The 15,980-nt window shown below is 42.7% G+C and overlaps 1 protein-coding gene across 1 annotated transcript in view; it reads left to right on the plus strand.

The window, feature by feature from the left end:
• The window catches only part of LOC147902165 (ABC transporter B family member 1-like), a 69,667-nt gene that overhangs the window by 18,541 nt on the left and 35,146 nt on the right, over positions 1-15,980 (plus strand). The window contains exons 3-6 of the mRNA XM_087374444.1: positions 10,714-10,932; positions 11,088-11,263; positions 11,640-11,840; positions 11,965-12,224. Of these exons, the coding sequence (XP_087230570.1) occupies positions 10,714-10,932; positions 11,088-11,263; positions 11,640-11,840; positions 11,965-12,224 (856 nt within the window). The remainder of the gene's footprint in view (positions 1-10,713; positions 10,933-11,087; positions 11,264-11,639; positions 11,841-11,964; positions 12,225-15,980) is intronic.

Genomic DNA, 15,980 nt, shown 5'->3' on the forward strand with positions numbered 1-15,980 from the left:
TGCTCTTCTATTGATTCCCACAAATCTTTACATCGATGGAGTTGCATTGCCACAACTCTATGGCCAATCATTGAGGCTATGTTGGTCCTTCTAATTGACATCTTCAATTTTATGCATCAAAGCCAATTCTCCTTTGTTTTAGGGGACACCAACATAGCTAATGTTTCACTCTTTGTAGCTAGTTGATCTAAGCTATGCACCCCTTTACTTTGCATATCTCTCAATTTAGAGAGTAAAGTCTCCTATGTGTGCATCTCTCAAGATATTCATAGAGTTTTCATTCTATGAATTTTTGGGTGATGTTTGAATGGCTTGATGTTGCTACTCTAAATGCTCTGCCTGTATTTTTTAATCTGATGGCAACATTCAAATGCTTGCATCTACAATCGTTAAATAGTGCTCTACAAGAAGTATTTTTCTTTGCGTTTCAAATACACATGAAGAAGGCTCCCCACACTTGTGGAAGATGATGCGCTATTGATAGGGATACAAAAAAAATGGGTGGATTGGCATAGGTATCCTAGGACATAATAGAAACATGATTCTTTAGTTTTTTTTTGGAGAAAAAAATATTTTATGTTATAAACAATTCATAAGATATACATTTAGCTCCCAAAAACAGTTCATAAGATATACATTATAAATAGTTCATAAGAAAAAATGGAAACTGACTGATTCTTTAGTTTATGCAGGGTGATCAACCATGGGTGTACATGATGTGACCTTGCTTTCGCATTTGTTTATTGTTGCATTTAATCACTAGTAGCCTATCAATGATTTTCACTTGAGGCAAGTTGATGGTAGGGTTAAGGGATGTCCTTTTGTCACTTGCATGCTTTCTGACTAGAAGCACATACTCTTTTATCTTAATGGAATGGAAGGGATGCTCTTGATGGAAACTCTTTACTTGCTGAGTGATTTAATTGATCAAAAGTTTTTCGCACATCCATTAGCGTTGCAGAAGCCCTACCACTCTTATTTTATTTGGTCCAAAGGAATACTCCTTGTGGATGATATGATTGATGATGCTGGTATAGTATTATCTTTTTTGCAATAGTTACATAGTTTGACTTGGACATAATTATAGATCCCTCTGGCACATATTGTCATTGAGGCTTCAAGAGTTTCGACCAGTGCTTTGTTTTGAGATTATATGCCGCCTCAATGACTAGGCCCTTCACTTAGATATTCCTCATTACTATTCATTGATGTCATGATTGTAAGCATTTATTACATTTTACTGCCTCCTCCTTGGGTTTGTGAACATGCAAATTGCATTTGCTCTATGACACATACTTCTGGGTTGTGGAGAAAAATATTGCTGGTGAATTCTATCCCAATTCTATCCACAAACTCCCCCTTCAATCAACTACAAATTTTCTTAAGGCAATTTCTACTTGGTGTTCTTCCATTTGGATAGATCTAGGCACACTAGCATATAGTTTGTGCCATTTGTTGTCAATGTATGTCTCTGGGGAATTCTATGTCTCATCTACTTTGGCATTTCCATGAAACTCTTGACTTCTTATTTTTTCTACACGGGCGTCTTCAAGCATGCTTTCCCAATGCTTACTTTGGCAAGCTATTTTGGTTGCTTGGGGTTCACCCTGTCAGGTGTAGATATGGTCTTTTCTTTACTTGGTTTCGTTGTTGGGCACTATGGACTCTATGGAAGGACTAAAACCACATGGTATTTGGTGATCCAACCCTTGCTAAGTATCCCTTCTTTCGGACATCTTTACAGAAATATAACTTTTCCTACTGCACACTCGAGATCCTGATTATCCTACTTTCTTGTCATATAATGAGATCTTTTGAGGTTGCAACTACACATCCCCTCATTGGGGACTACTTTTTGTGATATAAAGAAAAAACATGTGTACACATATGCTCATGCTTGCTTGCATGTGTATGTGTGCATGTGTGTGTGTGTGTGTGTGTATGTGTGTGTGTGTGTGTGTGTGTCTATCTATCTATGTGTTTGTGCATGCATGTGTGCACACATGTATGAGTGCATGTGCAATATGTATCTATCTATGTGTTTGTGCATGCATGCGTGCACACATGTATGAGTGCATGTGCATGCGTGCATGCGTGCATGTGCATGCGTGTGTGCATGCGTGTGCATGTGCATGTGCGTGCGTGCGTGCGTGCGTGCGTGCGTGCGTGCGTGTGTGTGTGTGTGTGTGTGTGTGTGTGTGTGTGTGTGTGTGTGAGAGAGAGAGAGAGAGAGAGAGAGAGAGAGAGAGAGAGAGAGAGGATGGAGAGGTTGTCTGCTACCATGCAGCCCTCCTAGCCCCCGACCTAGCCTTGCAAGTCTTCAGTTCTACTTTTGGCTTTTCCTCGCCTCACCATAGGTATTCGCATTGGGGTTTTGGAGCATTTGTTGCTCAATCTGCCTCCCTTCTTTGCCATATTTTTTCTCTGTCTAGTATTTGCATGCTCTTTTGGGTCTTTTTGTCCTTTTTCCTGCTTTCTCTCTCCTTTGCTCTATGTGCATTCATACGTTCTCCTCTGGTGTGCCAATGGATCTTAAAATAAAGGCAACAAGCCTGCGATTGTAGTCCAAGATAAGGGAAAAGCTTAGATTGTTTCAAATGGGAATGCTTCCAACTCCTTGCCCTCCACTTCTCAATCTAAAGTTAGGGAAACAAATTCGAATGAAGCTTGGCAGACTCCAAGGAAAATTGTATGAGCTAGGAGACCTCTACCTCCTCGCACATGGAATGGTACATCTGCCAATGCTCATACTCTTGAAGAGAATTCAGGAATTGGCATCACATGGGCTATTATGACAGCAAGCCATACTCTTTTTCTTAAAGAAGAAATTCATGGTTTGTTGTCTTCTCCACAAAATGTTGTGTCTCCTCAAGGTCGAGGCCCAGATCCTAGTGTGGATATGCAGACTTGATCTAATTTTGCTATTAGTCATACATAAATGGTAAATATGCTATCACAAATCAAATGTTTGACACTTAATGTACAAGGTTTATGTGATGTAAGAAAATGGAAACTCATGTGGTTGTATCTCAATCAATTGCAGCCAAATATGGTGGCTTTACAAGAACACAATTAGCATATGTATGCAGGATGCCAAGGTCATTTTGTTGGGTGTGATATCTTTTATGCAAGAGAGCCCTCTTTCTTGGGTGTAGTCTTTTTGGTGAAACATGACGTTGAACCAACTATTGCCCTCAGTGACAACCAAGGCAAATGGATTATCATACAATGTCTTATCTAAGGAGAGATATTTGAATTTGCCTCAGTTTATGCACCTCAATCCTCTCGGTAGAGGTTTCATTTGGGACGCTATGCAACATTATCCCTAGAGACATTATGCCTTCATTTGTGGAGATTTCAATAATACGCCACAACAGGGACACAATACTTCTGGTAATACTCATATGTTGGCTTTTGAAAGGTGTCATTGGTCTCAATTATTGCTTTAGCTTGGTCTTGTTGACCTTTGGAAGGAATTACAACCCATATTACCAAGCTATACCTTCCAACAGAATGCACAATCTTCTTATCGAGCTCGCCTGGATCGTTGGTCACAACATTATGATAACATGGCTTGCAAAATGTGGGCTGATTATGCCTTTATACATTTAGATCATGCCCCTTTATGATTGAGGATATCCCTTCATGAAATGCCGGATGATAGGTTATCACAAAGGAGGCTTCTTATTGTGAGACGGATCTTTCTTCCCTCATCCATGCTCTATCATTATATGGCCCAGTTGCTAGTCTACATGTGAATTTTCAAAAGTCTAAGCTGTTACCTTTGCATTCCAAAGACTCACATAGTCTTTTATGACCGGGCGAAATTGCCCTGCTTACTGAGTTACTTCGCCATTTTGGTTACCCTTTCAGCTGGATGGTTACTCGTCTCACCAACAAACTGACTGGGTAATTGCAAAGTTGAAGAAAAAGCTTGATACTGGAAATTAGCAACTTGGCCATTGTGTGTTTGCCTAAGGATAGTTCAATCTATTTTGTTGGCATACCTTCCGTTTTTACCTGCCTTTGATTATGTTTGATAAGGGAGATCTTACATACTTCATGGCCGAAAACTTTTGAGATTGCTTTTTGTGCAACGTTTATGTTTGCCAAAGAAGCATGGGAGTTTAAATATTCTCAACATTCACGTACACATCCTTGGTCATAAGGGAAAATTGGTGCTGCAATTTATGCAAGGAGATTGACCTTGGGCTGCCATGATGCGTTATTTACCTTTGCAAATCAACACCTCTGCTTTTGGTTATTGGCAACCCCCAACTCAGTGGGATTTTCTTCTTGGTTGTATTAATGGCAGGATTAGAGGCTGTCCTTTGGTCTCCAAAATGTTATTTGATTGGAAGCATATCCTTTCCTACTTGGAATGACACGGCAATTCTTGAAGGGTTGAAAGTTCACATTGGTCAAAGGCCTTTGACCCTCTGTTGGCTCTACAGGAACCGAGACGTTCCTATTTTATTAGTTTCAAAGAGATTTTCTTTGTGTCTTATGTGATTCATGATGATAGTACCATGATATCTTTTCCTTTGGTTGTGAGACAGTATGGCTTAGGCATGCACATTATCATCCTCTGTGGCAAAATATTGCTCAAATGCTTTAACCTTTTCCGCTGGCTTGAGGCTATCTCACATTATGGTCTCTTCCTTGTATAAATTTTTTACGTCCCCACCTTGGGCGTCAAATAAGTCAAATCAACTCTGGCACATGAATCGCTCAGGAAAGTGGTGGAGGAAGAGATTACAACAGCTTTAGACTTCCAAAGTTCCTCTTCGACAGTAGGTTTTCTTGTGGCGGGTGATGCTGTGGATTCTTCCATCTAGACAGCTCTTAGCATGAAGACATGTTGCTCTAGTTGTTTGTCATAGATGTATGGCTCCACGAAAATCTGTGCCTCATCTCCTTTGGCATTGTCCACACACCTGTGAATTCTTGGGTCTACTTCGGCAACATTTGAGAGCTAGATTTTCTAATGCTACCTTCGAGAAGCATTTTTTGATTTTTGGGATTCACCCATGCAGATAAGGGTTTGAGTTCTTCTTCACTTGGGTTCATTACTAGGCACTCTGGACTCTATGGAAGGATAGAAATCATAGAGTCTTTGGTGATCCTACTTTTTCTACTTTCCCTCTTTCCAGACGCTCTCTACAGCAATCTTTTTTTGATTATCTGCAAACAATTGCATAGACTATGATGTATATTTGTCATTTTAAGCTCCCCATTTAGGGGAAGCCACTGTGTAATATAAAGCATGAAAATTTTCAACCCCAAAAAAAAGTATACACGTGCGTATGCATGTGCGTGTGAGAGAGAGAGAGAGAGAGAGAGAGAGAGAGAGATGGCCTATGGGACTATACAAGTTCATAGGTCAATCAAGGACTAATAGTCCATCCAAACATCAGATGATTTGTTATCTAGATGCTTTGGATAAATTTTGTAAACCAAGAAGTTTTCTTCAATATAACAAATGTAATAAATAAAAACATGCTTCAACTCCAAATTTACTCCAAACCTCACAGTTGATACCTACCACCATCTAACACAAACAACAAGGAGTTAGTCTATGATGGGAAGGCAAGTGTCATGGGTGCTAACTACTTATTATTAATGTGTAGAGTAAACACATAATAAAAGGTAACATGATATTCCAAAAATTAAGAGAATTACAAGAAAGATACTATGATACATGTATTGAGATTTGCAAGAAAAATTTATAGAATAAATTTTATTTTGCCAAGGTACATAAAATTTAGAGATGGACATGCCACAATATGTGTGTCAAAGTATAATGATGCCCACTAGGAAAATGCAAAGCCAAAGAATGCCACCATGGCTACATTTCCTTATATATATAAAATTCTATGGACTATCTCAATGAAAGAAAATATACGCGTGAAAATTTTCCAAAAGCAAGATCCACTGTCCACTAAAGCACTTCTAACAATGCTCACATCCATAAATAACTAGACATGGTTTCAAGCTATGGATTGGAAAAGCATAAATTTCTAGCAAAGCATTAGCCAGAAAGAAACTTGTTAAAGATTTTATGGATAAGTAAATTCATGAGCATACCCTCTGGGCCTTAGCACATCCCCACCTCCTAAACAATTGAAATGATGCCATGTGTCCTCTTCTACCTAAACCCATCCCTAGTTCTTTTTAGGACTTCCTTCCAGGCAGCGCTATCGTTAATACTTTTTTTTAAAAGTGTCCCATACCATTTTTCGCCACGTGGTCCCCCTTCTATTTTGGTTCTTTCTCTCTCTCACACACTCACTCACACACACTTTCTTTTTAAAGAACTCTCTCTCTCACTCTCTCTCTCTCTCTCGGAGTTTGCAAATCATTCGAACTTTCCTATACAAGGGCTTCCATCATCACAGGTGTTGCAAATTAATCATTCATTCATCTTGACAACCGTTTCGTTTGATAGAACCAATTGAAGGCAATGCTCACGAGTTCTTGTACTTACTTGTTTTGTTAGCGCATGGTGGGATGGAGAAATATGCATGGGACCACCTCAGACCAGCTTTTCCCATTCCCATCCTATTTCTTCCCATGTGCTAAGCCCCTTTGTACATTCACTAAACCTAGTGACTCTCCCAATTGTGACATTTCAATGAAAGATCGTCAAGGAGCAGAGCAAGATTGGGCAGAGGAGCATTTCCAAATCTCTCTCGATCACCTCCAATGAAGCGTGTTCCACAAAAGGCTACAAAGATTTGAAGATCCTGCGCAGCCAGAATTGATTTGAAGATCCTGGCCGTTGAGGGTTCCAAGTGGATCTCCCCTCCCTCCTTCACATGTTTGTTGCCGAACTGAACAGATGGGAAGAGAGTCCAATTTGATCTGCGGGTCAAGGTCTGTATAACTATGGATTCGACAAATGGGGGAGGAACCCAACATCGGATATGGAAAAAGCATAAGAGGGATGATGGATCTTGGGGGGAAGGCAAAGCGCCTGAGATGGACAGCTGGTAGTTTAAAGACAGAAATATGGAAAGAACAGAGAAAGAGGACAGGAGGACGACAAGAGAAAGCGATGGGTGAAAAGGATAAAAGGGGGAGCGCATGGATGGGCTAGGCAGCATGAGGGATGGGATTAAACAAAGGAGGAAGCGTGCAGAGCTCTGTGGCGTTGGAGACTGTGGCAATGTTTGTTTGAAGGAACCTAGTCACAGTAAGAGGGAAGCAGGATGCCCTATACTTGAGCTCGAAGACGTGAGCGATGGAGGTGAAGGAGGTAGACCGCCATAGCCAGACAGCTCGAAGGTTCTGCAAAGATAGCAAATTGAGTTGAAATCTGTATATTGTTGGTCGAGAGAAGTAGAGAACATGGAAGCAATTCTGATGATATTACATCAGATCTTGCTGTCTCGTGTGTGCAAAACAAGCACAGACGATTGCAAAGAACAAACGTAGATTATCGGAGCAAACAACTCGCATGGATTTAAAAATAATATGGAGGGAGAACAAAAGAAAGCAAGCGAGCCAGAGATTTGAACATCGCCTCAACAGGAGTGAGTGCCTCCAAATTAATAGCTTCACCAAAGGTCACCATGGTAGAGACGTGGGATGTAGGCTCAATGAAGAAATGAGGTATTTATAGCCATATATATAAGCTAGAATTCCAATGGACCCAAGAGCCTTAAACTTTTGATCTCCTAAGACCACGAAGAGATGCACTGGTTTAATATAAAAGTCTATTGACCTTCCCATTTGATCTATTGGATTGTTATGCAAGACCATCGGTCTTTCACAAAATAATAAGAAAAGCTATACTTTCTTTCTCTTAAAAGAATTTGGTGCAAATTGTGTGTGGAAACATGTATCCTCATATATTCCATAACTCTTGATATGATGTGGTACTTGACAATCATGTGCATGATGATTGAGAGCCACAATCGAATGATACAATCAAATGTGACAATCTTATGGATACAAAACATTCCATAGTACTCAATGAGTACTACTTGTTCATTCAAAGGGCTATTCAATTTTTAGTATGCCTTAGGAGAGAAGATTTTAATTTGTCAAGGAAAACAAAACGAAAAATAAATAGGTGTTTGTGTGTGGGTAGGCGCATGTACGCGACCATGCACGTGTTAAAATTTCTATTTAAATCAACAAGTGAAAAATAAGTCCAGAAGTTTAATTTTTAAGGAAATGTTGCAAAAAGGGAAGATTAAAAATAAATAAAAAATGGACATTGCAAGACTATGTATGCGCATGTGTCTATTTGTATGTGTACGCGCACGCGCGCGTGTGTGTGTGTGTGTGTGTGAGAGAGAGAGAGAGAGAGAGAGGTTCTCACCAAAAAAAAAGTGTGTGTGTGTGTGTGTGTGTGAGAGAGAGAGAGAGAGAGAGAGAGAGAGAGACGTTGTTGGGAAGTCTAGACTTGGGACTCTGGAAGTCTCTCTACTAGATTGTGAAAGTACCTCTGTACTTGAAGGAGAAGAAGGAGAAGGAAAGACGACTGAATCGGACTGATCAGCAGCGAAGGTAAAGTTGAAAAAAAATTATTACCCCCTCCAACATAGCTTGCCAGTGAACTATGTTGGAAAGAAAGAAAGAAAGAAATTTTATTAGTGTCTTCGGAAGACCGATGGGTTTATGAGACTGAAAGAAAACCTCATACAAATCACAGTAAGGGTGGAGCTACTAAACGAGCATCATCACCCATGCTGAGTCCTAAGTCTGATCATACATAATCAAATACATCTGGGTGTGACAATGAAAAGAAAAAAGACTGGAGCGGAGCAGAATCCTCCGTATGTCATGTCATCCTGGTTGGTGCATAGCCGGTGATGGGACGCTGGCGTCTGTCAAGGGGTGCCGTGCGTCTCGATCTCCTGGAGGAGGCTTGACGCAAGACCAAAGCCACCATGACTCCCATGGGACGTGTCCCGGGTCTAAACAAAGATGGGAGGTCCCCCAAAGTGATCTGTGTGTCCCAAGGTTGTCAGGTGGTCGGCCATGAAATCAGCACTTGAGCTGGCACCCAAGGTTGGCAAGATCTGCTGGTCGGCCAGATATCTAATTAGCCACTTATAAGCAAAGTTTCTACAAGGACCTGGTTGGCCAGCAAAAGGGAGGGGACAGACTGCCAGAGCGCTGTTGCTCCAATCCAAAAATCCACAGACGCCTTAGCATAGGCACACAGACAAGGAGGGAGAGAGCAGCTGTAGGAGCAGTCCTCTTGGCTGGCGGTAGACCAGCGAACAGGCTGCCTACATGGAGTACTTTGTGCCAGCTTTGTACCAGTCCACATATTTGTGAAGCTTGGTAAAGATACTTTTGCTGCCTTTCTTGCTGAGGTTTTTCTAGATATGTCTTTGTTAGTACTTGTGTACACATGTATGAAGAGAGACATGAGAGCTAGTATAATCCATGGAAACCTATCATTCATCTGCGGGGGTAGTGATGACTACACTGCCTATAGAGAGAATGATGATGATGATGATATATTATTGTGCTTGGGAGGCCAGAAATGGCCTATGAGACCGTACAAGTTGGTCCATCAGTTAAGCCACGATTGTCCATCCGAAACATCAGTTAAGGACCAAAGTTCTATATCTAATGAGAAACGGTACATGTTAGGATAGGGAGTGCTGTGAGGTATGGGTGTTTGGCTTGGTGTGATGAGCCGATCTTGTCTATCTAGAGCGTCGGCGATGAAGGCGGCCATGTCATCCATCCGGACTGCGAAAGGAAAGTTGCAATCGAAGAGTGGTCGAAGAAGAGCTGTGGGAATCTAGTTCGGATGTCTTTGTTAGCAGTGCAGGTGAGTAGCACATCTAATCCTTGATTGACTTGAAATCACAGCATGTGCAAGTGAGATCGGTGGCTTGAAGGAGCCTGGAGTACGTCCTGTGGTCTGCCCAAGACATGTCTCACTGCATACTCTGCGGGATCCAATGTGGATGGTGGAAACTATTTGTTGAGTTGATCAAGGTATGAGTTGATCAAGGTACTGGCTCAAGGAAGTAGGGTTGTGTACAATTTCCTAGAATTGCGGGCATAGCTAGCAAGAGTAGTAAAGAAATTTGGTGCAGTCCTCTGCCTGCTCCTTGAGATGTGGTCCCAACCTCCCACTAGGGGCATGAGGCATCTAACTCCACAAGCAACTAGGGTGTCCTGGGATAACTCGATGATATCCTTCCGTAGCTATCTGATGGGGTCATCTGGGTCCATCCCTGCTATAATATATAGAATCATGATACTGGATATAGCAACCAGCAATGTATAGGGGTTGGGAGTGGAACCAGATCTAGTTTTAACCAGATGTACCTTTAGTGTAGGGTATGACAGACTAGACATGAAATTCCCACGTGCCGCACTTGCTTGATGCCCTCTTAGGCCTTCATAGAGTGTCAAAATGTGCTTTGTGGGGCAACCTGTTCTCATATCTCTGCTAAGAAAAAGGTGTATGTATCTTTTAACACTGGGCCTAGGCCTACACCTGTACATTTCCAACAGCAGGCTCCAAGCTGCATAGGCCGCATCTTCCTATTTCGGAAGACATGCCTGGGCCACCTTTTTCTTTGTTCTTCTGCATGTGTGCTTTATTTGAGTTTGACTTGGATGAGAAGCACAAAGAGGCTCATTAGAGGAGGCATGAAATGAGACAGGATTGATAAGCTGAAAAAGAGCAACGTGACATTTCAAAAGGACAGTAAGAACAAAGAGAAAATTTAGAGAAGTACCAGGAGGGGGAATGGCAAACTCTAAAAGCAAACAATAAAACTGGGGTCTTGGTGGTAAAGAGAAGCAAAGGGCAACGTGAGGATTGTGGTAAAAATGAAGAGAGAAAAGCACTGCATCCTCCGCAGAAGAAGAAGAAGAAGACAGCAGGGACTCTGCTTCTGCAACACTATACAACAATTACCAGAAGATCCCTTTTGTGTAAACTATATGGTAGGAACCCAAAATCAATGAATAGATCACTTTAGCTTTTTTGTTTCCAGATGCCTGCAAAGGAAACCTAACATTTCTGAATCTTTTCAAGAACGGAGCAATTACATTTACGAGGACACTGAAGTCTGACGTCTTGCATTCTTTCCTCCTTGCAGAGGTATCTTGTTGGACTTACACTGGAGAGCGGCAGGCATTCAAGATAAGGTCAAAGTATTTAGAAGCAATACTGCAACAGGATATGAAGCAATTTGACATGCACTTGCAAACAGGCCAAATGATTGAAAGCATTTCTTCTGACACATTGCTCATACAAGATTCCATCAGTGAAAAGGTTTGATCCCTGGAATCAATGCTAATTAATTTGGAAGTGACACAGGATGTGTCATGGTACGTCAGCCCAGAAAGTCAATATTCCAAGACCAAAACTTCATTTTGGCGAGGAGAAAGAGGCTTAAGTGTGCTTTGTAATTATGATCTACGAAAAGTTCCCTTTTTACAAAAATGAAAATAAAAATAGAAAAAAGGTCCTCTTACCTGGAAAGTATGCCTGGAACCGATAAAACATACTTATGAGGAATAATCCACATCAGAATCTTTTGGTGTTTGTTTCTAGGAATTTCAAGATGAAAAGTACCAAAAGCTATACAAGATTTGCATGAGCAAGCTATCAAATCGATGTTTCTGATTGAAATCATGGAATTTTGTAGATGGGAAACCTAATACACTTCCTTGCTACGTTCGTTGGTGGAATGCTTATTGGATTCTTACAACTTTGGCAAATGGCACTAGTAACGCTAGGGATAGTACCACTGCTTGCTGCCGCTGCAGCATTACAAGCATCCATGATCAGTAATATTTCCTCCAAGAAGCAGGATGCAAATGCGCAAGCCAGTGTTATTGTAGATCAGGTCACCTCTTTTCTTTTACATAATATTGTTGCCAAAATTATCTCATCAGGATGAAATTTTGAAATTGGCAAACATAGTGCTCTGTTATCATTTTCTTTCATTGACTTTATAGCTGTGTGAACAGACTATTGCACAAGTTCGCACTGTATACTCTTTTACTGGTGAGACAAAGGCAAATCAAGCATACTCAGCTGCACTGAAATCCGCACAAAAGCTTGGCCACCAGGCTGGATTTATAAATGGTCTTGGCATTGGCACATTATTCATCGTAATATATGGAAGTTTTTCTTTGCTGGTGTGGTTTGGGAGTGTGGTCGTGCGTAAAAGAATTGCAACCGGTGCTACAGCCCTGATGACCATGTTCGTTGTCATAATTGGTGGCCTGTAAGCACTTTTTAAATCCATCAGAACTCTTCATCTCACTGGAATTTTCCCCATCTTGTGGTGTCTGCTTGATATTTGGTTTGCTTGTTGCTCTTTCCAATTCTTACAAGTGAGTAGGGAGCTTTTAAATGTATTCCAAAGAATTAGTTTTTGATAGCAAAAAAAAGGACACAACTTGGATTCAAAGCTGAGACACTGGTTAGGACAAAAGTAAAGTTGTGTAGAGGCTAGAGAAGAAGTCCATCAAGAATCCAAAATTCAGAGTTGAGGATCCATGTGCAGCTGACCATAGCTCCAGCGCACAAGGGAAGAATTGAGGGGAACCAAGATTGAGCACAAGAACATGGTCAATTGAGAGGAGTCTGTGACCAAGGTAGAAAAGGAGGCGGCGGCCTTGGCTAAAAAAAAGAGAGAGAACTCAAAGGAAAAGAAGCTTGAAGCCCGATCTTCAGCAACCCTGGATTGCCACAAAACTTGGGGGTAGCTATAGAGAAGGCAAAAAGGATGCACGTGCTAAAGACAAACATGAGCCAATTCGTGAAGATGCATTGAAGTGTTGAGAAAAGCTCATAGCATGGATGGCTCATGCATGGCATAAAGTTCACAAACCCATTCCTGGTAATATCAATGGTTTTACACACACACACTTTTTTCTTTTTTCTTTTTTCTTTTTTTTTTGGGGGGGGGGGGAAATAGAAGAGACTATCTCATTAAGGAAAAATGTACATTCATAGCTGCTCCTCACTCAGCTACTACTCAAAAAGTAAAAGCATTTCTAAAGGCCAGAGGAAGTTCTCCCAATGAATGCACTTCCTAAAGGGAGGGATGTAGGGAGGAACGGAAAAAATGATAAACATCCACAGAGGAGTGCCTGTACAACTGAGTGTTACGGGCATGATATAAAGACCATAGAACCCAGAACGACACCAACTGAAGAACTGAACATAGTCCAGAGTAGAGGCATATCTCCCAAGCAACCAAAACTACCTGCCAAAAGAGATACCAGGAAAGTGAGCATAAAGATAAGTCCCAAGTCTTTTGGGAAAGTTCAAAGCAGATGTGGGACTGTCTTCCTGGAATGAGAAGAAGATGGGCCCGCTGAGGAAGCTATGCATCTAGTTAACAAGAAAGAGCCCACCGGTAGTGCGCCCACCAAACAACTCCATAAGAGAAGCCTTTGTCTGAGAGGGAGCTTTGAAGGCACATGGTGGAGAGGGAGAGGGAGAGAGGGTAGGCTAGGGAGAGAGATAATGATACTTAAATAAAGAAATAATGGAATGGAAATGAAATGACAGGAGCAATGAACCAAAATGAAAGTACTCACATGTAGACCAAAGAGCTTTTAGGCTTGATACTTGTAGACCAAAGAGCACACACAAACATATGAAACACCAATGCATATGGGATAACTCCCAATGTGACACGTGGCATACATAGGACACACTAGACTAGAACTCACCCTAGAAACTCACTAGAACACACCAAACTGACTCATCTTGACTCCATTTCCTAACACCCCCCCATGGAGGAAAGGTGAGTGACTACTGGAATGGAACCAAGAATAGAACATGACAATGATGGTCATCAAATTGTGCAATGACGGTCTAGAATTAGACATGGCTCCCATGCTAACTTAGAGAAAGTGAGCATGGCACAGAGGCTACTGAGCATGGTATAGACTCAGAGGCTCACCTAGCATGGCTCAGAGGGTCATCATGCATGGATGCATGACCAACTCAGAGGTCTAGGAGACCAATGCACCAACTCGCATGCCAGGCTTGATAAATAGACCTATCAAAGCCAATACATGGCTCCCACAATACATCCCCCTCTTGGCTCCAGGGACTCATGAGGGACATGGAGTCACACACAAGAAAACAAACAAATGAATACATCATTTTAGGACTTTCCAAGGCAAAGAACCTTATTGACCCATATAAAGGAGAAAACGTTTCATTCACTAAAAGCAAGGGCAGAGAACCCATTTATTGACTCTTTTGCGCATACATAGAATGGGCCTAAAGACCCAATCATCAGCCTCCAAAGAGGCTCTCTAGTTGATTCCAAATCTCCTTGGTGTGGATTTGAAGTCGACGTGATGAGCTACAGAATTAGACAAGCTGAGACCAATGATGGCAATAGCTTTCTCATTCCGTTGTTCTTTTTCTTCGGGGGATAAGCCTGGATTTTCTTCCTCACCAGAGACAACACCCCATATTCCTTCCCGTATTAGAAGCATTTACACTCTGGTTTGCTAGGAGGAAAAAAATGAAGATGCCATAGAACTGATTTGGTATGACAGCTCCAAATGATCAAGTGCAGGCAGAAGAGTGCGGGCAGAAGGGAAGAGCTCAACCACAAAACTAGTGCAATGAGTGAAGCAATCGACCAGTAATGTACAGCACCAAACGAGCAGAAATATGGAGGCAATTTTCAGACCAACAGTAGTAGCAAAAAAATGGGCATCCAATGTGACAATTTCCAAGGTGTAATCACTAGTAAAGGGCAGGTAGAATCAGCAGTGGCTAATGTTGGTTGAGGAGGAGTGGATCCAGAGCCCCGGCTAGCTTGATCAGTAGGGGGAGCTTGTGATCGCCCCTATTGGGGGCCTCCCCCTCTAGATCCCTCCCCCCTTTCCCCCACACTCCCCCCCCCATCCCCCCTTGGGTTCCCCCGCCTCTCCTGCTATGATCACTCTCACCACCCGCCTCCTTCCCTCCGCCCCCCCACCTCCTCCCGCCCCCCTCTCCACCTCTGTAGCAGGTTCCTCAGCCTCCCTCCCCTCCCCTGCTTCGACACCCCTGCCAACAGGCAAGGGTAAGATGACGTCCCCTTCTGCTCCCTCACTGCAGCATCAGGCCCATTCAGGGAGGGAGCCAGAGGGATAGGGCTCGTCCTCCAGGTCAGCAGCTCCCCACCTACAGCCTGGGCACCCCTTACCACAGGACTTCTGGAGGTTGGGACCCTGGAATTACCAGGAGATCGCGGACTCCTATCCTTTACCGCTGGAGGTAACGCTTAAGATCCTGCAACCACGGGAGGGGGGTTTGATCAGCGTAGTGGGCTCTCAGACACGCCCCGTTTCGAGTTTCTAGTTTGCCTCCACAGGGTTGGAGAAGTGGACCCCAGAGGTGTTTGATGCTATTATGGGAGATCAGATTTCATGCATGATGGACGAGTGGATGGGAGCACGGGGACTGGATCTTTGGTACGCCCATGGTACGGAGGTGAATTTTCAGCTGAGCTTCACGCGAGAGGAGCCGATGTGTGGTTTGGCGGTAGGAGTTATCAGATTGCCGCTTGAGGCAACAGTGGATCATGTATACTACTGGCCCCTCCAAAAGTGTGCGGAGAGGTTCGGGGTGGAAGTCTCCTTCATGATGAAGTGGGCACGGAAGATCGGCATTGAGCCGGTATCCACCCTAGTACATCGTCGCACATACACGGACTATTCGCCCTCCAAACCCTCGACAAAGTCACATAAGGCAGTCTTTTTGGAACAGGCACCCACTCACAGGAGAGCCTTGTTCTTTGCACCCCCGTCCTCATGAGCTGGACCATAGTGAGTTGGAACGTGCACGGGCTCCATGACCGTGCTCGTAGTCAACCGCAGTACCTAATACTCTGGTAGGAGTTGCAGAGGGCAATGGTAGGGTGGACAATGGACATCCCTTTGATCCAGGAGCATATGTTCTCAGCAGCAGACATCAGACGGCATCACCACCTCCTCCCAGGGAGAGGTCCGGAGGAGTGGTC

This window comes from Dipteris shenzhenensis, chromosome 5 (genome assembly GCF_047967505.1).
Source record: "Dipteris shenzhenensis isolate YYH24624 ecotype China chromosome 5, Dip_SZ_1.0, whole genome shotgun sequence".
Classification (NCBI taxonomy): Eukaryota; Viridiplantae; Streptophyta; class Polypodiopsida; order Gleicheniales; family Dipteridaceae; genus Dipteris; species Dipteris shenzhenensis.